Source organism: Cetorhinus maximus, chromosome 2 (genome assembly GCF_964194155.1).
Source record: "Cetorhinus maximus chromosome 2, sCetMax3.hap1.1, whole genome shotgun sequence".
In the NCBI taxonomy this organism is placed as follows: Eukaryota; Metazoa; Chordata; class Chondrichthyes; order Lamniformes; family Cetorhinidae; genus Cetorhinus; species Cetorhinus maximus.
Genome location: NC_135880.1, coordinates 215962445 through 215982883, shown reverse-complemented (window position 1 = coordinate 215982883; position 20439 = coordinate 215962445). Strand labels below are relative to the sequence as shown.

The window sequence follows — 20439 nt, the reverse complement described above, 5'->3', positions numbered from 1 at the left end:
TATAACTCTTTAAATTCCCCAAAAATCCCAAAGTGCTTTATGTAAAGGAGAGGGAAACAGAGTAGGCAATAGAAAGAGGAACACTTTGAGGGGGTATTTGAAGATGGGAAGAGATGCAGTAAGACCAAGAAGTTTAGGAGGAGAATTCCAGACTATAAGGCATTGATAGCTAAAGACCTTCCACCAGTGATAGAATAGGGAAAGGAAGTTGAAAGAACTTATACAAATCAGGATGTAGGACTGAAGATTGCAGAGGTAAGGTGAGGTCAAGGTTACAGATGGATTCTTAACCGAGGATGATGTTTTTTTCAAATCATTGCAGTGTGACTGAGGAATCGATGCAGGTCAGTGAGGATAAGGTTTGATAGGTAAGTGCAACCTAATTTGGGATAGTTTGTGGGCAGATGAAGCAAAAACAGAAAATGCTGTAAACATTCAGCAGGGCAGTTAGCATCTGTGGGGGTAAAAAAACAACTTTTAAAAAGGACAGAACAAAGGTAAGTGGGAGGGGAGAAAATCATTGATGAGTTGCATTTTGTGTAGGGTGGAACACAGGACTGAGAATCGCTTTGGAGAGGTTAATCCTGGAGATGACAAAAGCATGGATGAACATTTCATTGGTAGTGAGGGTAAAGTAATGCAAAAGTGAACAAAAATACAGAGATCAAAATGGATGTTCTTGGCAATTTCCAAGATATAGGTTTCAAAGTTCAGCTCAGGATCCAACAGGACACCTAGGCTGGGCATCTACTGATGTTTATTTAGAAAATCATTTTTTCTTTTGGAAATTGCACAGCCCATTGGTACAGGTCTAAAAATGTGCCCATTTTAGAAGGAATTGTAGGATGAAAGGGGAGATAAAAAAAATCCCTATACTCGTCATTACTCATTTGACTTGTGAAAGTTCTCTCCCCTTGTTGATTTCGTGAAATGGCTACTGGAAAAGGTTATTTCTGTCACTTTCATTTTGTATTGATAGCTTGACCTACAAAGGAAGACTGAAGAAAGGAACAGGCTCCTTGGGGAATTTAAAGTAAGGATTTCTAAAACTCTCACTGGTAAATAATTACATTGTTAAGCCCAAACAATATATGGTAGCTTCAATTTATTGTAAAGTGATCTAATTGTGACCAACTATAATCTGGTGGAATACAGGTCAATTGTAACTTATTAAAACGATTAGAATGTAACCGAATGTAAGTAAATTATTTCATGACATTTCTTGTTTGGAATATTTGCCACAAAACTGCTTGTGTAATATCTATAACAGCATTTGCTTTGAACACCTTACTAGTTCTATTAGTAGATATAGTGCTATTATATTTCCCTCTGTGAAGAAGATAATCTTAGCTGATACTCTGGTGCCGAGAGGGCCCTTCTTTGTTGTGAATGCTGACCTTCAAATATTTTGTTGAGCCAAAACCTCATCTTCCTGTTTTCAGTGGCTTAGGCATAATTACACATCCCTGACACTTTTTAAAAAAGAGTTCTGACCAACATTGCTCCATCAGCTTTTACCATCATAAGCAGATATGCAAATCATTCAATACATAGCCTTTTTTAGAACGTTTCAAAATAGCTGCTGTGTTTGCATATATAACAGTTCAATGTATTATTTAATATAACAATAAATTAACTTAATTTATTTAATATATATTATTTAATGTGTGTCATATAATGGGTTAATAGAATAGCTATGGCAATGAGGGAGGTAGGCCATGGTGTAAAAATGACATCAATAGCCATGTTATAGAGACTCTATACAGCAGGCTAAGCTGGCAGCACTCAGGGAAGATGTGCCTACTCAGTTACCCACCTTGTATATATTGTACATAGTGTAGATAAACCAGTTTGAAGTAACTACTATAATCTGGCTACTCTCCGTCAGATATGATATACCACATTGCAAGTATATGAAACAATATGGAGTGCTTTGAGGCTTTTCTGAGAAGCATGTTAAGGTGTTATATAAATGCAAATCTATCTTCCTTTGTGATGAATTATATTTTCTTGCAGAGAGAGTTGGGTCAGAAGGACCGACAATTCCAGCAGCAGCAGGCCAAACTGGATGATACTCTGCGGAAGCTAACAGAAGCCACTCATATAAAGGTATTGGAAAGGAGGTTCGTCCAGTAGAATGTGTTACATTTGAGACCCTGGGCTTTATTGTATTACATTTGAAACTTCAGAAGAAGTGTGAAATATTCACCTAAAGGACCTGTACATTCCTAAAACTTCACGAATTAAATAGTATTGAAGCAAAATAATACAATCTGTTAATCTATTCCTGTGATCTAATGAATAAATTCAACAATATTCTACGATTTTGGACATTGCTTTCTTTCTGTACGCCAAAATCAGACAGAAAGTAATAAATTAAAAGGCATGCATACTTTCAAAAAAGCTTCCAGTGTTAAAAATGAATAAAGCACCTGAAATATGGTTACTATTTATACTTAGCAATGCCAGTACCTGCTGATAACTACAACTTGTTCATAATCAATGATTGACTTGAGTTTTTAATGTATTCAACAAATTTTAACAGAGCATTGGTTTAGATTGTTGGGACAGAGCTTTTAACTGTATTCATTACAAGACAAGTTGACTATCAAATGATTGGGCATTGTTGACTGTTGTTGTATTTCAATGACCTGCAACTTGCTTAAAATGCTGTGCTGTACCTGATCCTTTGCATTAGATAGTGCTACAATTAACATGTAACAATTACAATGGTCCAGAATTTGCTGCAAAAGCAACTGAGTTTACAGCGCACACCGTTATTAATGCATAAAAAACGCAGCAATTTGTGACGAGAAAGAGATACCCCTCGAGTTGCAAGTCACCACAAAGTGTTAGACGATTTGTGCTAGTCTGCTGTTAGCCACGCAAAAAATTAAGCTCATCATCAACCACCCTGTAAGAGTCAAGAAATTACTGTATTTGTACTGGAAAAAAGAATTGACCTTCCCGGAGAAAGATAGGGCTGCTATTTAACTGTGTAAGGACTCTGATTTATCTTTCCAGTAGCCTTCTACTTTGAAAGCAGTTAGTAATTAAATTAGAATTGTTCCACATAAGCCACACAATGCATGCAACCAAGTCGTAAGCTAAACTACTAAAATTATAAAACAAATTAAATCATTCATGAGGGAAAAAAGCATGAGAGAACACACCCAACTGAAAGGAAATGAAGAAGCATAGATTGGCAAGTAATTTACTGGACACAGATATCACTAATTGAGAAAATGTGGACTTGTAACTGGCCTAATGAGAGGAAGACCATCAAATTGAATTTGTTGTGGATTCTGGCTGGGAGTAAAGTCAATATTAAATTCATTTCATCTTTTCAGGATTTTGAATTATACCACCCCCCCACCCCCCAAATTAAAGTATGTGGGTCCGCTAGAGCTTAGGGAATTTATAAAGTGAGGCCCAGGAATATGAAAGGACACATCAATTTATCCCGAGCAACATCCCCATGAATATTGCTTCCAATTCCAAGTAGAAAAATTCACCAGAAGTAATATCATGCATTGAATCTATCATTGCACCAAATCAGGTTCAATTTTACCTTTAGCTATCTCTATAACATATGTGTATGACACTCATTTTTCTTTCCATTGTGCAGAATCTTGAACTTATCATCGTTCCACTCATTCATAGATTTTTTTTTCTAATTCCTTTTGCAGCCCTTTCCCCAACACCGATATTCTGACAAAACTTTTGGCCCTGTTACAAAGTTCAACAGCATTTTAAAGTGAGTGACTGCATTGTCCCACATACACCAGAAAATTCCAAGTTTGCATCCCTGGCCTTTGCCAAGTCAGTTGACCCCAGGTGGCCTATAATGTGATAACTGCAATTAGCCTCAATATCCCTAGCTAGAATAGTATTCTGAATATTAACAAATTTTAACAGAAAATGCGCTGGAGTACTCACCCTCTCTGGAGAACTTGATAAGGCTGTCTTGAACTCAAGACTGCTCCAGACAAAATAGGTCAAAATCCTACAGCAAAGGATTATGTTGTAATATTAAAGCAGTAATTATTTTGTGTGAGAATTTCTATGGTATATGGTGATTTTAAAAATAAAATTGTATTATTCCTTTCAGAATGACTTGCAAAAAGACTTGGAACAGAAGGATATGCTTCTTCAACAGCTGTTTAACAGTGAGGAGGAGGAGGTATGATGTTATTATGTTTCCTATTGCTAGCTTCTGAGGTATGATTCTATACAATTTAGCTATGTTAAGGTATCAATAATTAATGCATGGGAGTGAACTCAGGGCAGTTATCTCATCCCAGGCTCAAATATATCCAAAATTACATTTATAATTAAAATCATCTGAACCCAGAGATGAGAACATCTTTAGAATAACACAGAGCCAAATTTTATTTCCAAAAATAGATTAATTATGATCACTATCCAAAAAGAGATGAATTGGTCAATTATTTCATTGCTGTTTCTAGAACATTGGTCTCAGCAAAATGGCTGCCACTTTTACCTGTATAAGAAAATGGGCTCCATTTAAACATTTAAAAGTAATTCATGAAGTACATTGAGACAACCTGAAAGACACGATAAAGAATTAGATGAATGCAGTGTTTGTTTCAAGTGATTTTATTAGTTTAGGTGCTGTGTTTTTGGTGAGCATCTCCCTCTCTCTCTCACTCTCTCTCTCTCTCTCCCTCCCTCCCTCCGCTCATGAAATTCCTGATGAAGGATTAATGGCACAGGACGGTTGGTTTTATATTTTTAGTGAAAATGGGTAGAATTGTAGAATGCGGTCCCCAAAACAGTCAAAAAAATTCCTGCAATGAACTTGATTTATTCATTCATCATAGATCAATGCTAAATTCATTTCATCTTTTCAGGATTTTGAATTATTCCATCCAAATTAAAGTATTTAAAGTAAAGGTTCTGTGATTCAATGATATTGGATAATTTATGTGCATATATATTAAGTGATGATATCTACAGCTTTTTCCCGGAAATAACATCTTGCAGATGAAGTCCAATGTAGAGAAGTATGAGGTGGTTCATTTTGGCAGGAAGAATGTGGTGAGGCAGTAGAAAATAAAGGGAGAAACTCTAATGGTGCAGGAACAGAGGAGCCGCGGTGTATATGTACATAAGTCGTTGAAGATGGCAGGGCATATTGCGAGAACAGTTAATAAAGCAAGTAGCATCTTAGGCTTTGTTAATAGGAGCATTGAGTACAAGAGTAAGGAGGTCATGTTGAACTTGTATAAGGCACTAGTTAGGCCTCATCTGGAGTATTGTCTAGTTCTGGGCGCCATATTTGAGGATGGATGTGAAGGTATTGTGGAGAATACAGAGGAGATTCACAAGAATGATTCCAGGGATGAAGAACTAAAGCTATCAGCAAAGATTGGAGAGGTTGTTTTCCTTGGAGAAAAGAAAACCGAGAGGAGACGTGATAGAGTTATTTAAGATCCTGAGGGGTAGAGACAGGGTAAATAGTGAGAAACTGTTCCCACTCAAGAGAACATCAAGAACTAGAGGGCACAGATTCAAAATAATTGGCAAAAGGAGTAAAAGTGATGTGAGGAAAAAATGTTTCGTCCAGAGGGTGATTTGAGCCTGGAACGAACTTCCTGAGAGGGTGGTGGAGGCAGTTTCGATTTAGGTATTCAAAAGGGAATTGGATTGCTATCTGAAAAGAAAGAATGTGCAAGGTTACGCGGATAATGGAGGGGAGTGGGACGAGGTAGAATGCTCTTTCAGAGAGCCAGTGCAGACTCGATGGGCTGAATGGCCTCCTTCAGCACTGTAAATATTCTGTGATTCAGTGATATTGGATAATACCTGTGGATAATTATTCAGTGATGATCCACAGCTGTTTCCAGGGGCAGAATATTATGCTTGGCGTGCGGGCACGCGCCCGACACGCCCAAGTGTAAAATGACGCGCGATGACATCGGGGGAGCGTCCCGACATCATCGCGCAGTCTTGCGATATTTCGTTTGGCGGGTGCTTGCCAGAGTTGACTGCGTGCCTGCAGACAATTAAAAGGCCTATTAAGGTCATTAAGAAGCTAATTAAAGTCAAATTTAAGCTGCCCGTCCAATCTAATGGTTGGCAGGCAGGCGAAAAGGCCAAGCAGCCTTTACATTTTCTAGGAAGCCTCATCCACGGGCAGGATAAGGTTTCCTAAAGCAAATAAACATTAAATAAAAATTTTATTTTTGAATTAAAAACACGTCCCAGCTCATGTGACAGAGTCACGTGAGGGGACATGTTTTATGACATCTTTATTTTCTTTACTTTTTTTTAAACAGTGCTTTATCTCCCTGAGGCACGGAGCTGCCTCAGGGAAATTGAAGTGCGCTTTCACCCACATGCGCGAACTGTGCGCTAGGCCCGCTCTCCCTCCTCCCCGCCGCCTCCTTGCCCCCCCACACCCCACGCGCACACACACACACACACACACACACACACACAGAGGCAGTGCTCAGCGTTGCCACTCGCATTCCATGCTGGGCGGGCCTCAATTGGCCTGTCTGCTTGAAATCGTGCTGCGGAGCTGATCGTGGTCGGCATCCCGACCGCCCCCGCCAAGGGCAAAATCCTGCCCCAGGAAATAACAGCTTGTATATGCTGTATACATAGGTTAACAACTTGGCGTGTAATACAATCTAGTATCACTTTAAGGAAATGAGACAGCCTAAAGTGTGAAAATAAAATGTGAGCAATTGATTGATGTTGTCTCAATCCTAAAAATGTGCTTTTACACTGGGACATGTTTTTTGTGTATACTTTCAGTAGCTGTTCTGAAAGCTCTGCCAGCAAAAGTGTCAAGGGAATCATGTGAAACTCAACTTCTAATTGTGCACTAGAACCAGAAATACTGTTTAAATCTTAAACAAAAGTCGGAAGTTATCTCGGGATTTTAAAAAATCAGCTGATACAAGAGTGCACCATTACTCCCGTATAGTGTAAGCCTTTAACATACAAAATGGAACACTAAAAGGTGACCTTTACATGGTCTCCCATTTATTATTTCTTGTCAGTTACTTTCAGATGTCTGCAGTGTTTACTTTACAAAGTCTTAGTAGTAGAAAAAACCTCAAAGAATGAGCCAATAAATGATCATGCATTTATATTTAATCACAGAAGCAAAAGTGAAAATCATAAATAAATCTGTGTGTGGTTTCATCAAATAGCTAACAACCCATGATAGAGACACTGTCCTTTATTTACTACTATTTAAAACATATATTTTTAAAGTTATATACAACTAAATGTTTATGTAACAATTTTAATAGAGTTTACTTTCAAGTTTTAACAAATTCAGTAAATGTTTTATTACAATCTACACATAGTGATAAACAAGATAAAGTCCTCTACCTATGAAAAGGTTAAACTAGTTAATCTGTCGTCACAAACTGAGCAGTGTACTATATTTAATTGGGGTTATCTCTGCCTTTAATCATGCCTGAAGGAAGCTGTTTGAAATTGAATTGTTCAGCATCCTTGCTGGTATATCCCATGATTAGAGCCATTGCTTTCATTTCTTCTGATTTACCCTGACCAGAAAGATAAGCCTTAGTAGCATGTAATATTTGAGGAATCAATTCCTTAGGGTTTTGGCAGCAACATTAAGACATTGTGAGGGACCAGACACATCTGTATTCTCAGTTGTTTACTGAACATTGTGAATAACGCTGTCTGTTCTATGGCTACAGCAAGTGGGTCTAGAGATCACAAGCATCAGATGAAACCTTGGATGATCGTGTTTAGAAAGGATGATTTGTGTAACAGACCTTAATGTTTTTACCCACTGATTCAAGGCAAACCTGCATCCAAACTTTTTCAGAGCATATAGATGCTTCACTCTCAACAATTGCAAGACTTCTTACATAGAATTACACATAAAGCATAAAACAGATATAGGCTGTTCAGCTCAACCAGTCCCTGTTGGTGCTAATCCTCCACACAAGAAGCAGGTTTAAACCCATGTACCTGCCCTGTTCATGTATCCCTTTTATCCCTTTCCCTTCAACCCTTTATCAAACCTATTCTTAATTGTTGACAATCAAGTAGATGCAAAAGTTTTCTCATCAAATCAGATGATTGATTACCCTAAACAAGTTCATCTTAACCCTCCTGGTTTGTCCTCAGTAAAATCCTTAACATCCTATAGATCTTTCCTCCTTCGTCAACATGAAGTTAAGATCCTACTGAGGAAATCCAACAAATCTGCTTCTACAACTGTTCATAAGTTAAGTCTGATTTAAAATTTACTGCTACTATGCAGGTTTCTCAAAGGTCAGGAAAGCTGGCAGTGAAAGGGAGGCAGGAGCTGCTGGCTCCACAAGTTGAGTAAGTGCCTTTTCCAGAAGTGCTTCCCTGGACCTATCAGGTAAGCCATTGGCTTCTCCACTGCCGATCGTGGCTTTTCTCCTCCCTCTTGCTGCAATCGTCGACCTTGTCCCCTCACCCCTGCCTCCTTCAGACCTGATGACTTTTTTGTCTCTCAAGCCCCAATGTCTAACCTTAAACACCCTCCCCACCCCCAAGTTGCAGTGACTGACCTTTGCCCTCAAGCCACGATGGCGATTTTCACCCTCCCAATTGCCAGAGACCATCCCCAAGGGTTTCCAGCTGCAGCATTCATTCCGCTGACTTTCCCTACTCGCCACTGGCCACTTGGCGGGGAAAGGGTCACTGTGTCCGTGGTCCTGCCAGGTTCTTCAGCCATTTTCAACCTCCACTGCACTTTTTCAGCCTTCCTGTAAATACCAGGACCAATGAGTTCGAGTTAACTCAGTGTAAGTGAAATGTAGTATATTCCAGATGGAAATGCTTTAATATTATCCTGTTTAAACAGAATAATTCACATTGAAATTCGTAAGGAACACTTTACTCCTTATTTACATTTCATCAGGTATCTGGTTATCCTTGTAAACCGTCAGTGAATAATGGCTATGTCCACTCCATGAGCAAAACCACTTCTCCAGGGTATAGAGGGGTGAGTAGAAATTTGATAAATTATTCTTCGCCCTATTTTTGCTGAAGTTTCTCTTTTGCATAGAATTTTTATCTTCATTAAAAATATGCTACCCATAAGATTTCCCAGTAGCCAACTGAAAATGATTTCTAGATAAACATGGGGGTAACTGCATCATACCTGTATATCAATTATACCCTATTAATTATATAGTACACTAGCAATCAACATCAGTACAACCTGTGCTGCTTTGTGGCCTCTCCAATAACATTTTCCATAACTGAAGTAAAAATGGAGCTACAAGTCTGCCCCTGGGCTACAGAAAACATTTTAATAGCATAAACATCAGGGGCAGAAGTTTACGTCCCTTGCCAGAGGTTTGGCAGGCAGGAGGTCTTGTAACAATCCCCAGGTTGCCTTCCTACCACCCACTCCAACTTGTCCACAATTTTACGTGGGCTGTGCGAGGCCTTAAGGGGCCGTTTCCCGCCTGACAGCAATTTTGAGGCTTGCGGGAGGTGTTCGGGGGGGGGTGGGGGCGACAGCTCTCTGAGATGGGAATTTTGCCTGAGTGAGGGCCGGAAGTCTCACCTCCAGCTAATTAACGCTTCTTGGAGTGTTAAATGACTGTGGGGCTGCTGTGATCATCTCTGCTGACTCTTCAGGTGGGAATGCTGGAAACCCCACCATCCAAAAACTCCTGCCAAGGAGTTAGGCCACTAAGCTCCTAGAATTCAGATGAACAGAATCATATTAAAGCAGCTAATCTCCGATACCGTGCATCATTACTTCTAATTTGTTGATTTTAAAGCACTGATACAGCCCATTCAATCTGTGTTGGTGTTAAATCTTCAGCTGGAATGTCCACTCTAACTCTGTTTCCTTGAAACATTTTCTGTATCCTTTTTAATTCTTATTTAAATACTTAACACATGTCATCGTATCAGCCTCAATGGCCCCTTGTGGTAAAGGATTCAATAGTCTAATAACTTATGTAACATTCCCCTATGATTTTTTAGTTACCAGGGTGGGATTTTCCTGCTCTGTACTATAACCTGTAATTCTTTGTAATATTCTAGTGAACTCTTGTTGTATCTTTCCATGATTCTATTTTCTTTCCTATAATGGAATAGTGACCAGAGCTACATGTGTACTCTAAACATGATCTGATACATGGGTTGCATTATTTCTGATTGATCAACTGTTGGTTGTTATTCAATAATTGTTAACCCTGGGATGGCTGGATTGTTGTCTGAGGAGAAATTGGGCTGATTAGAAGAATGAGAGGAGATCTCATTGGAACATATAAAATTCTGACAGGGATGGACAGACTAGATGCAAGGGTGATATTTCTTCTGGCTGGGGGGGTCTAGAACAAGGGGTCACAGTCTCAGGATACAGCGTAGACCATTTAGGACGGAGATGAGGAGAAACTTCTTCATTCAGAGGGTGATGAACCTATGGAATTCTCAACCACAGAAGGCTGTGGATGTCAGGTCACTAAATATATTTAAGACAAAAATAGATTTCTGGACTCTAAAGGCATCAAAGGGTATGGGTAGAAGGGAGTTGAGGAGAAATGTTTTCACCCAGAGGGTGGTGGGAGTCTGGAACTCACTGCCTGAAAGGACGGTTGAGTCAGAAACTCTAGGAATATTTAAGAAGTATTTAGATATTCACTTGTGTTGCCATAGCCTCCAGGTCTATGGATCAAGAGCTGGAAAATGGTATTAGGGTGGTCAGATCTTTGTAGACCGGCACAGACACGATGGGCTGAATGGCCTCCTCCTTTGTTGTAGACTAAGTCTATGATGTTCCTAGTATGTAATCGCATCTAGGGTGTACTGATATCGAGCATTCATTATTTTCCACAAGCAAAAAAAGTTTGTTTAAAAGGTACTATTTTTCTTCTTCGATATTATATAGCAGATAGTTTGATATTGGTTATCTTTTGTCAAATAGTTATGATTGGCAATAGGTGAAAAGCAAACACTCGAAAAATACTAAAATCTGAAACAAAAAGGGCAAAATATTTGGCAGAGGCATAAAACGGACAATATTGAATTGGCTGCATGTTAAATTCTATAGAAAGGAAATGGAGCTGGCTTGTATTGCAGGCACTGTTACAATCACTCATTTTATGCTTCTGCCAAAGTCGAGAAAGAGTAGCGAACACATGGAGAACATATTGGTCAGCATTTTGTGAGAGACCCTGGCCCCAGTAACAACAGTGAGGTGGGAAGAGTGTGGTGGGCTGGAAAACCAGAAAGTGTGGGATGGCAGACCTGATCGGGGCGATTGGTTAGATCGCAGGGGTGCCCTTGTTCATCAGATCATGGAGTAGTGGGGGTGTGGAGCTGGTGATGGCTCGGGTGGGGTCTGATCAAAGAGGGGGAAGCAGACAGATTGGGAGGGGTGGGGGGGGTGGGGTTTACAGAGTAGCTCTTTGGGTCATGGGAAACAATCTTATCCTACAAGCAATGTGCGATAAAGGCACGTAACCTTATGGATCCAGCGCTTCTCTCCCTTTTTTACCAGCTGGGTTTCCCAAGGCCTGGAAAAAGCATGGGTTAAAAGTAAAAACTGTTAAAATGAAGGCACACAGCCTCCTTAAAAGGTTTAAGACCAACCCACTACCTGACAGTGGATTGGTTGCCCATTCCCACACCCCATCCCTCCTCTGTTAAAACTGGAAATAGCCAGGTTTGAAGTGGGTCGGGTTCGTGTTTCAGCTTTTTAACTTCCAAGCTCTCATTCATTTGGTGTGGTTAAAATTACCCATTATATGTCTGTGGACTTGATTCTAATCCATTCTCCATTGTGTTAAGTTGGCATTTTCCATTGAAGGAGAATGATACATTCCAGTTTAAGAGAGCTGAGTGTTAGATTGAAGCAGGTCGCAGCTGGTTAAATTACTGAGATCAGTCAGCAGTGCTCGTTCTATTATGTAGTAAAGCACATTACATAACCAAAGAGCTATCTTTCATGATATGAGCCGTACAAAAAACTAGGCATTTTTTTGAGCATTGAGTTAAAATCAACCCATATGACCTTCCATTAACAGTGTACTTACAAAAGGTAGTACAGTTGTATCTTGTCCCCAGACTTCAACATGGCTTTCACTTTTGTTCTCAATGGAGGCACGCCCAAATTCTCTTTGCTGCTGATTTGCAATACAAATAAAATTGCTTGGTTTGTCTTTCGTGAAACTTGGAAGTGCGTTGCACCCAATGTTATGAAAATTTATCAAGCCATGAAAAAAGGCCACTCTAGCCCCATATGCTTTAAAAAATCCATCTACTTCTAATGCTTGTTGGGAAGTGCAAATTATAAAAATCAAACAAGCCCAGCTCATAACGGTTGATCAAAATTAACGGACAGAAAAGTCAGAGCCTGGCAGTACATAAGCTTGTGCTGTGCAACGGAAGCAAAGAAAGATAATCTTTACTCCCTCGGGACAAAAGAAATAATCCAAACAAAATGGTCAAAAAATGCATTGCTGAACAATTCTATAATTGTTATCAATAATCATCATCAAATCAGATCCTCAGCAGGTCAGGCAGCCTCTGAGGAGGGAAACAGAGTTAACATTTAAGGTTGTCATAACCTTTCAGAAGACCCTTCATCCATAATTATTATTGTTGCCTTATGAAAGAAACTTTCATAAATCCTCCCATATCATTAATTGCCTATTTAAGGGCATCAATTGATGACAGGGTGGGAAGGCTGTCCACAGGCCTTCTCATCAGGTACTTAATCAGGCCCCTGATATCTGATATTGATATCTGCGAGAAACTGAAGTAAAAATTAATGTTCGAACTTTCAGGTAGGTTTAACTTCTCCTAGTTAAATCTTCAAAAGGAGCAATTCCAAAATATGTGAGCTGAGTTACAGAGGAAAACTTAGTGCTCCACAGACATAATTATGCTGCAGCTGAAGGTTATAGTGGTTTGATATTCCCTTGGGGATTACATGGAAAGACAGACTGATGTTAATGTCTAGAGTTGAAGCTTTCAGATTTTATTGATCAGATGTAGTTCCTTCATTACCAGAAGGCTATAATTTTATCATTCATTGTGGTTCAATTGCAGTAAATATTTTGCTATTAGTAGCAAATTCAGTAGAATGCTTTCAGCTACCCTTTGAAAACTCGTCACACCCAGACCACTTATAAAGCCTACTCATTGTCTGATGTATATTATCTGGTGTATCTGGTTTTACTGATTGCTGTTTTCAATTTATGACTACAAAACCAAGTTAAAATTACAGCTTGTATTTGCATTATATTGCTGCTTTGTACCTGATAAAAGTAAACAATTGTATGCCAGGAGATTCAGCAACAGTTGTCTGAAAAATCACAGCCCTTATCGTATTCATTGTGGACATTATTCTGTGGCACTCCTTGACTCCTTGTATATGTAATTGCAGACGGAAGACCTTCAGGTAGTACGAGATTCTCTGCGCAGTTTACGGAGTAGCTTTGCTGGTCATGACCCCCAGCACCACACAATCGACACACTGGAACAAGGAATCACAAGTTTATTGGAGCGACTGCATGTGGCCGAAACGCAGGGAAGAGTTGGCAACAAAGTAAGGATATATTTCCAGTCTGTGTAAAACAATCTACAAATGAGTCCTTTAGATGATTAATTTCCTTTGCATTTTTGGCCTCTTTAAATCAATAGGGACAAACTATCATTGCTTGCAATTGAGCTGTATGATATTATTAACATATGAATCAGTACAGTAAATTATTTTGTTTACGATTTAACAAAGGTGTTAACAGATTACTTTTAAATGAGCTAAAGCTTTTAGTTCAGTAGTGATGTTTCATATAAATGGGTAAATGCATCATTACTAATATCTCACAACTCTATTTCAACATCCACAAATTCAGAATATATTATTTTCTGCCACTAAGTGAAGCAGATAATTTAGTCACATTTAATTACCTAGTGATTTAAATATATCTTTACAGGATCATTCCAGAATAATTCTCTAAACCTGCCCTCCAATAAGGTTGTGAAGGCACTGTCCTTAATGGAAATGCTTGCCACAGCTCTTTTCCTGTGGTGAAATTGGAAGACGGTCACAACAAATGATGCATGTCAGTTCTTTCTTTTTGGGGACAAAACCAGTGGCATTTAAATTTAACTTTTTTTTTCATTAATTTCTCACAAATGAATCTTTAAAATCATGCAATCTCCAGTTGATGTTTACTTGCATTTCCACCACTTTCACAATAGGTTTTTTTGTCCTTGATTACAAAGTTGACATATCAGTGTTTTGGAGACACATTTATTTTTTCAGTAAAATTAGTGAACGGAAAGAAAGCCATAGTTCTAATTGTTACTGTGTGGGTATCTAATGGCTGAGCCAGTAAAGGCACATTTGATGTTGGACCAAGCCATAAAGACCTCAAGATCTTGGGTTCAATTCCTGGTCTATACTGGGTTAGCTGGGCCACTGTAATTGGCCTAAAGGCCCCTAAGGGCAGGGAGAGAAAAAAATGTCAGTCACAGTTGCCTTGCCAGTGGCTACTGCAGATAAATATACATGTGTAGGTTTTGGGTAAGGGCAAGACTGATTTTGGATCAGCGCTGATGCCCTCCATGTTTTGAATAGTCCCCTGACATCAGGGGCTGAATTTGCCCAATAAAGCGAATGAGTGGATAATTGCTGGCTGGTGATTGAGTGCAGTATGAAATCTTCAGCCTAACGATTGTTGCATTTATGCTTTGCTATTTCCTTTTATTTATATCTGCAGACTCCTGTGAAACATTCAAGAAGAAGAGAATCAAATACAGAGAGAGAATCCTGGCCATCAAATTCCAGTAAGCTCAGAAGCAAACATTTCACTAACTAATGTTTGTGTTACTTACAGGGAAGAGAGGCAAACCTGAACTCCTTTATATTCTCACCATCTGTCTGTAAGCAGAGGTGTTTTCATTTTTGAAATAGGCTGAGGCGTGTTTCCCCAAACCTTTGGTTCATGAGGTCGCTTTTTAAAGAGACTCGCAGCTAAATCTCTTTAGAATTAAATCAGAAGTATTGTTTATTCATGCATTCAAACTCAGGGGATGATTGTTACTTCATACACACACACACATGCACAAGCGCACAATAAGAAGATAGGAAATAGGAGTTTTTACAACTATGAATAATTTAAAAGAAAAAGAACCACAGATGTGGATATCAGTTCACGTGATTGTCAGAGTCCAGAAAGTCAGAGTCCAGTGATGGTTCCTTCACAGAGGAATTACAGTTCAGGCGGGTTCAGCTGGCTGAAGCAGGAGTTTCAGAATTCCTTTAAAGTTGATGGTGACGCAGCACGATGAGGCTGGTATACAGAGACTTGGTCTGTTCAGCAAGTAATGGCAGGAACCTTCACGAGAAACAGGGTTCGAGGAGGATTAGACTTGATGTAGGATGTTGGTCAGCCTGAAGTCCTGCTGTGATATTTGCAGGCTGGAAGTTAAACAGCAGACTGGGTTGTGAGTCTAGAAATGTATTATTAAAACTTTCCAAGGGCCAGAAGCTTAGGTCATCTCTTGTTGCCCATTAATGAGTCAGTTGCAGGCTAATAAACAGTTTCTATGCCTCTGGTCAAAATCCGTTGTTCACCTTGGGAGATAGATGGTCACTATTAACGGTATAATGCAGGTATAATGAGTTTTGATGGCTCTCCCTTTGTTATAGGACCAGGCTGGGGAGACAAATCGTGTGCTGGGCCCCTGGTTTTGTTGATTGTAATGTGTCCTCATAATGAGAAGTGTGTGATTCCACAAGGATGAGGGTTGAGCTTTTGTCCTGTAACTGCTGTTAGAAATTTACAGAAACTGTAGCCAACTTGTGAATCATGTGACCTGTAGCAGCCACCTTTTGGTTCAGCAAAATCCATTTTTTAAATAAGCAAATAAGTAAGATTTGATTTAAGCAGTTTATGATCTCTTTCCTGTCTTAGGGACATGAGATTTATTTGGGGTTAAACAGCACTGTGAACTAATATGCAGGTTGATGTGATCTTCTAACCTTTCTATTTCGTTTTTGGAGAAAAAATTCTGTAAAACTGTGAACTTGTGGCCCTACAATTCCATGGCAGAGTGCTGTCCTTTCTCAATCATGATATTCCATTGCATTTGGCTGTAAGCAAATTTTACACATTGTAATATTTTCCCCCCATTCTACCCATGTTTACTTTAGGCAAGTCATCTGTAGTTGCCGTTGTGTGTCAAAAATGTTTGGTTTTGATTTTTTTAAACATCAGTTTTCTTTCCCAGCAGGTCTTCATTCTCACAACAGTCCTGATCTAAGCAGTCCTGCCTGCACTAAGGTGCTCTATTTCACAGACCGAACTCTTGTACCATTTATGGTAAACATTCCAAAGAGGCAAGTAATTCTCATTGTAGCAGCCAATAGGAATATTTGGAAACTGAAACCAACAGAAAACTGTTGCCTCCACTTTGAGGAGAATTGCAAAACATTCATGTGATTTTTGTAAAAATTCTTTTCCATCTAGTTTCTTTTCGTCATTTTTTTACTCTGTTGCGGCAGCAGCTATTGCTTCCAACCTATTCAAAGCGCTGCTTTGAACCAGTCACTAGGATGTTCACTAGTTCTGTGGAAATCTGGAATTACAGCAGAAAGGGGCTTGGGCGTATTTCTGTGAGAATGAGCAAGTTTTTATTTTAGAACTGTAGCAGTTACAACATGCCATAGTAATACAATGTATTTAAATTTTACTTTGCTCACCCTGGAATGTTGGGATGCAATTTCATTAATGTTCCCAAACATGAGTTGCTAATCTTGGCTGCATCCTTGGAAGGAACCAACAAGTGGACCTCCTACAAAAAAGAGCAAATCATAAGCTCAGTCAGTCTGGGCTGCTTCTGTACGTGTCCAAGCTGCTTTACAAGATTAACATTCTTAGAGCCTTGTGTGCATATTTCTTGCCCACTCAATCAGGGAAAATCTGTTATTTAAAATGGTCCAAAAAGTCCTGCTTAATTGACACATCTTTAGCCTGACATCAACTTTATTCCTACAGACTTGGTGAAGTGGCTCTGAAAGACTTTAAAGCAGCAATTGATCGGGAAGGGAATTACAGATATCACTTCAAGGCACTGGATCCAGAATTTGGCACTGTGAAGGAGGAGGTAAGATCCAGTCATTGGTATCATGTTCTAGAAAAAAACATTATTAATATTCTTTATTCTTAGTTTGGCAGGACAATTGAACAGTGAAATATTTAGTTGGTGTCATGTGGGAGAGAGTGTGTGCAAATTATACATATAATTCATTCTGTCCCGAGCCTGTGCTGAATTAGTTGAGTTTTAGATAGCTGTGTCATGAGGTTTTCTTTCTGTAAATTTGCTTATACATATTGATTAAGAAATAGAGAAATATATGGAATAATTAATGAATGAACTTCCATTTAGATAGTATACACAGAGCACTGTAAAAACTAAACCAAAATTACAGGCTTTAAAATGTTAACTTGATTTCCATCATTTCTCCCCTAGCTTTTCCATGATGATGATATCGTTCCTGGTTGGGAAGGCAAAATAGTTGCTTGGGTTGAAGAAGACCATGGAGACAGTAGGTAGACTGATTCGCTCCCCAAATTTGGGAGAGAGTTTCTTTTTGTAAAAAGGTCCAGAGAACAACCACCAAAGAACAGAAAGACCCCACTCAAGTCTTCAAGTCCTTGTCTGCCTTCAAGGTAGAATATGTCGCCGTGCCAACTGCCAAATGTGGACTGGAAAGATGAGTCGAGTGCAAAAGGTTCCCAAGGCAGATGCCTTGTGCTGATGAAAATAGACTGGTCATTGTAAAGTTGACGTAACTTTTGTTACTCGCTGTACCAGTGTACAATTGTAATGCCATGTTGTAAGCAATAAGTGGAATTTTGCTAACGTCCATATTGTGGAAAACAACCTCAGTTCAATATTGGCGTTGATATACCCTCAATGTTTGGAGTACATGAAGCTGTAATTTCTTATAGGTAAGCAGCAAGTTCAATTCAAGATCATGCCTTTTCAGTTTTGTTATATAAAATATTTAAATACTTTTTGTGACCAATCTGTAAATATCATTTTTATCACTCGTTTCCACTGAGCATTTTAGTGGTTGCGGCAAAGGTTTTTCAGCTTAATGGTTTCGAGCATTAAGTCTTGATGAGTTATGACAATTTTCGCTGACGGGTAACTGAGACAACCTTGCAGTAGTGAAATAAGCCTCTTCTGTTTTGGGACCTCTGATGAACTGCGGCTGCTTTCCTTACCTGCAGTAAGTGTGCCTTTGCCAAGAGTGGCCCTGGTTTGTGGCATGGACCTTGCTGCCTTGCCAGCTACAGGAAGTTGCTTGAAAACGAGAGGCCTAGTTGATTTGGAGGAAGGAATAGTGGAATTCATTTATAAGATAATTAACCAAAAGATTCTAACCAAGCCCGACACAAAACATTCTCCATTTGAAGCTCCTGCAAAGACATTTACCTTCATTCCTTAATAAAGGTAAACCAACAGCCACTGCCCACCTTGTTATACTGATGTTTCCAATTTTTTTATCACTGAAAAATAAAATCTCTCATTTGCAAATTTAAGACATCAGTGATGACTTTCCTCAGACAACAGAAAAAAAGTATTGGCAAGCGCCTAGGGCTACTCTTATGCACCCCCTGCTGTCTGGTTGCAGAATAGCTTTACTGGAGACTTGAGAATAGTCTCCTATACACAGTTGCAAGATGAAATATAATATGGCATTTGTTAAGGCCATAAGAACTTTTAAAATGAAAAGATTACAAAAAAGGCTTGGATTTAGTAACATTGTTTTAGGCTCCTGTGAATTGACTTCAACTAATCATTCGTATCCTGATTGCCCAGAATTTTATACAGATTGAATTTGTGTTTGTTCTCAATTTAATGGAACGGAGTTACACACAAATATATGTGTATGTAATATATACACATTACAGGTGTTACATCCAGGAAGAAATGCTGCCTTGTTCTTTAATGGGCTAAGTGGAATTCTGTTAATCTTATTTGGAATAAGAGTTGTGCAAACGTAAATGGCAAAAAATAGAGTCTAGATAATGAAGAATTATGATTTCTGAAAGCAAGATTTCTGGAAATGGTGCAGAGGTTGAAGTTTTTTTTTCTCCTTGCCTTGGTAATTCCAAGATTTTGAGAATTCATACCACTATCACAAATTTTCCAAGTATAATTGCTTTTTAGAGTCAGTATTCCTATTAGCTTTTTAGTTTTTTTGTTTAATTTTTTTTAATGACCATTATATGGCTGATATCAGCCGCTATTTGGAAATGTATCAAATCAACTCTGACCTAAATTTGGATTAACTAATGTTGTTATTACAAATTTGTGGGAACTGGAACAGTAACCTTTTTATAATTGGAGGGTTATCTTTATCAAGCTTGAATTGTTCCAATTACTTTTTCACAATGGATTCCTTTTTTTAAAAAAAAGGTTGTTTTGCCACAGTTTCAGGTATCGTACTTGCTGACACTATGTTCAGGAGGCAACAATGGTACTAGATATTTAGTGTACGTGCCAAAACAATTACTGCTGTGCAGTTTATTATAGCAGAACTAAACATTTCAAACAATGCAGAGGAATTAGTTCATGAGTCTGTTATAAGAGGGTGTTTTGTTACAACAAAGAATTGCGTAGACTCAATTGACCCTTCGGATACCATCCAGGGAAAAAATGTTTGTTATAAGGTGTAACTATATAAAGATATCGGTGTTTAAAAGAAACTGTTTCATTTTAAATAAAATGTGTAAGGAGTTAATTTGTTACGCAGGGATTTTGTTCTATCTCAGTTTATTCTGAAAAAACTGTCTCTCAATTTGTAAATAGTTATTGTGGCAAAGCTGAAGAGTTTTTTCTTTATGCGGTTGTTGCACTTTGACATAGAACATGCACAGAACCTACAGCACAGAAATAGGCTAATCGGCCTTTGTCAGTATTTATGCTGCACACGAGCCGCCCCCTGTTTCACTTCATCTGATCCTATCAGCATAACTTACTTCTCCCTCATGTACTTGTCTAGCTTCCCCTTAAATGCATCTATGCCAATTGTCTCAACAATTCCATGTGGTATCAAGTTCCATATTATAACTATACTGAGTGAGGAAGCTTCTCAAATTCTTACTAGATTTATCAATGACTGTCTCAGACAGATGACCTCTGGTTTTGGATTCCCTCACAAGCTGAAACATTATAATTAACTGATAATTACTGTAATTGGAAGTCTTTTTTTATTCATTCGTGGGATTTGGGTGTCGCTGTCTAGGCCAGCATTTATTGCCCATCCTTAATTGAGAAGGTGGTGGTGAGTTGCCTTCTTGAACTGCTGCAGTCCAGCGGCTTATGTACATCCACAGTGCTGTTAGGGAGGAAGTTCTAGGATTTTGACGCAGCGACAGTGAAGGAATGGTGATATATTTC

General features: G+C 38.8%; 1 protein-coding gene across 7 annotated transcripts in view; it reads left to right on the top strand.

The window, feature by feature from the left end:
- The window catches only part of LOC144669951 (dixin-like), an 85534-nt gene extending 65754 nt beyond the window's left edge, over nt 1–19780 (top strand). For 2 of the 7 annotated variants that reach the window (XM_078532235.1, XM_078532267.1), the window contains exons 12-20: nt 980–1033; nt 2017–2109; nt 4112–4183; nt 8912–8995; nt 13403–13564; nt 14742–14808; nt 16255–16363; nt 17022–17130; nt 17497–19780. In XM_078532235.1, coding sequence (XP_078388361.1) covers nt 980–1033; nt 2017–2109; nt 4112–4183; nt 8912–8995; nt 13403–13564; nt 14742–14808; nt 16255–16363; nt 17022–17130; nt 17497–17580 — 834 coding nt within the window. In that variant the 3' untranslated portion in view covers nt 17581–19780. Of the gene's footprint in view, nt 1–979; nt 1034–2016; nt 2110–3689; nt 3758–4111; nt 4184–8911; nt 8996–13402; nt 13565–14741; nt 14809–16254; nt 16364–17021; nt 17131–17496 lie in introns of all 7 variants that reach the window. The other 5 variants (XR_013573807.1, XR_013573808.1, XM_078532242.1 and 2 more) reach the window with 5 other exon arrangements.
- The last annotated feature ends 659 nt before the right edge of the window (nt 19781–20439 follow it).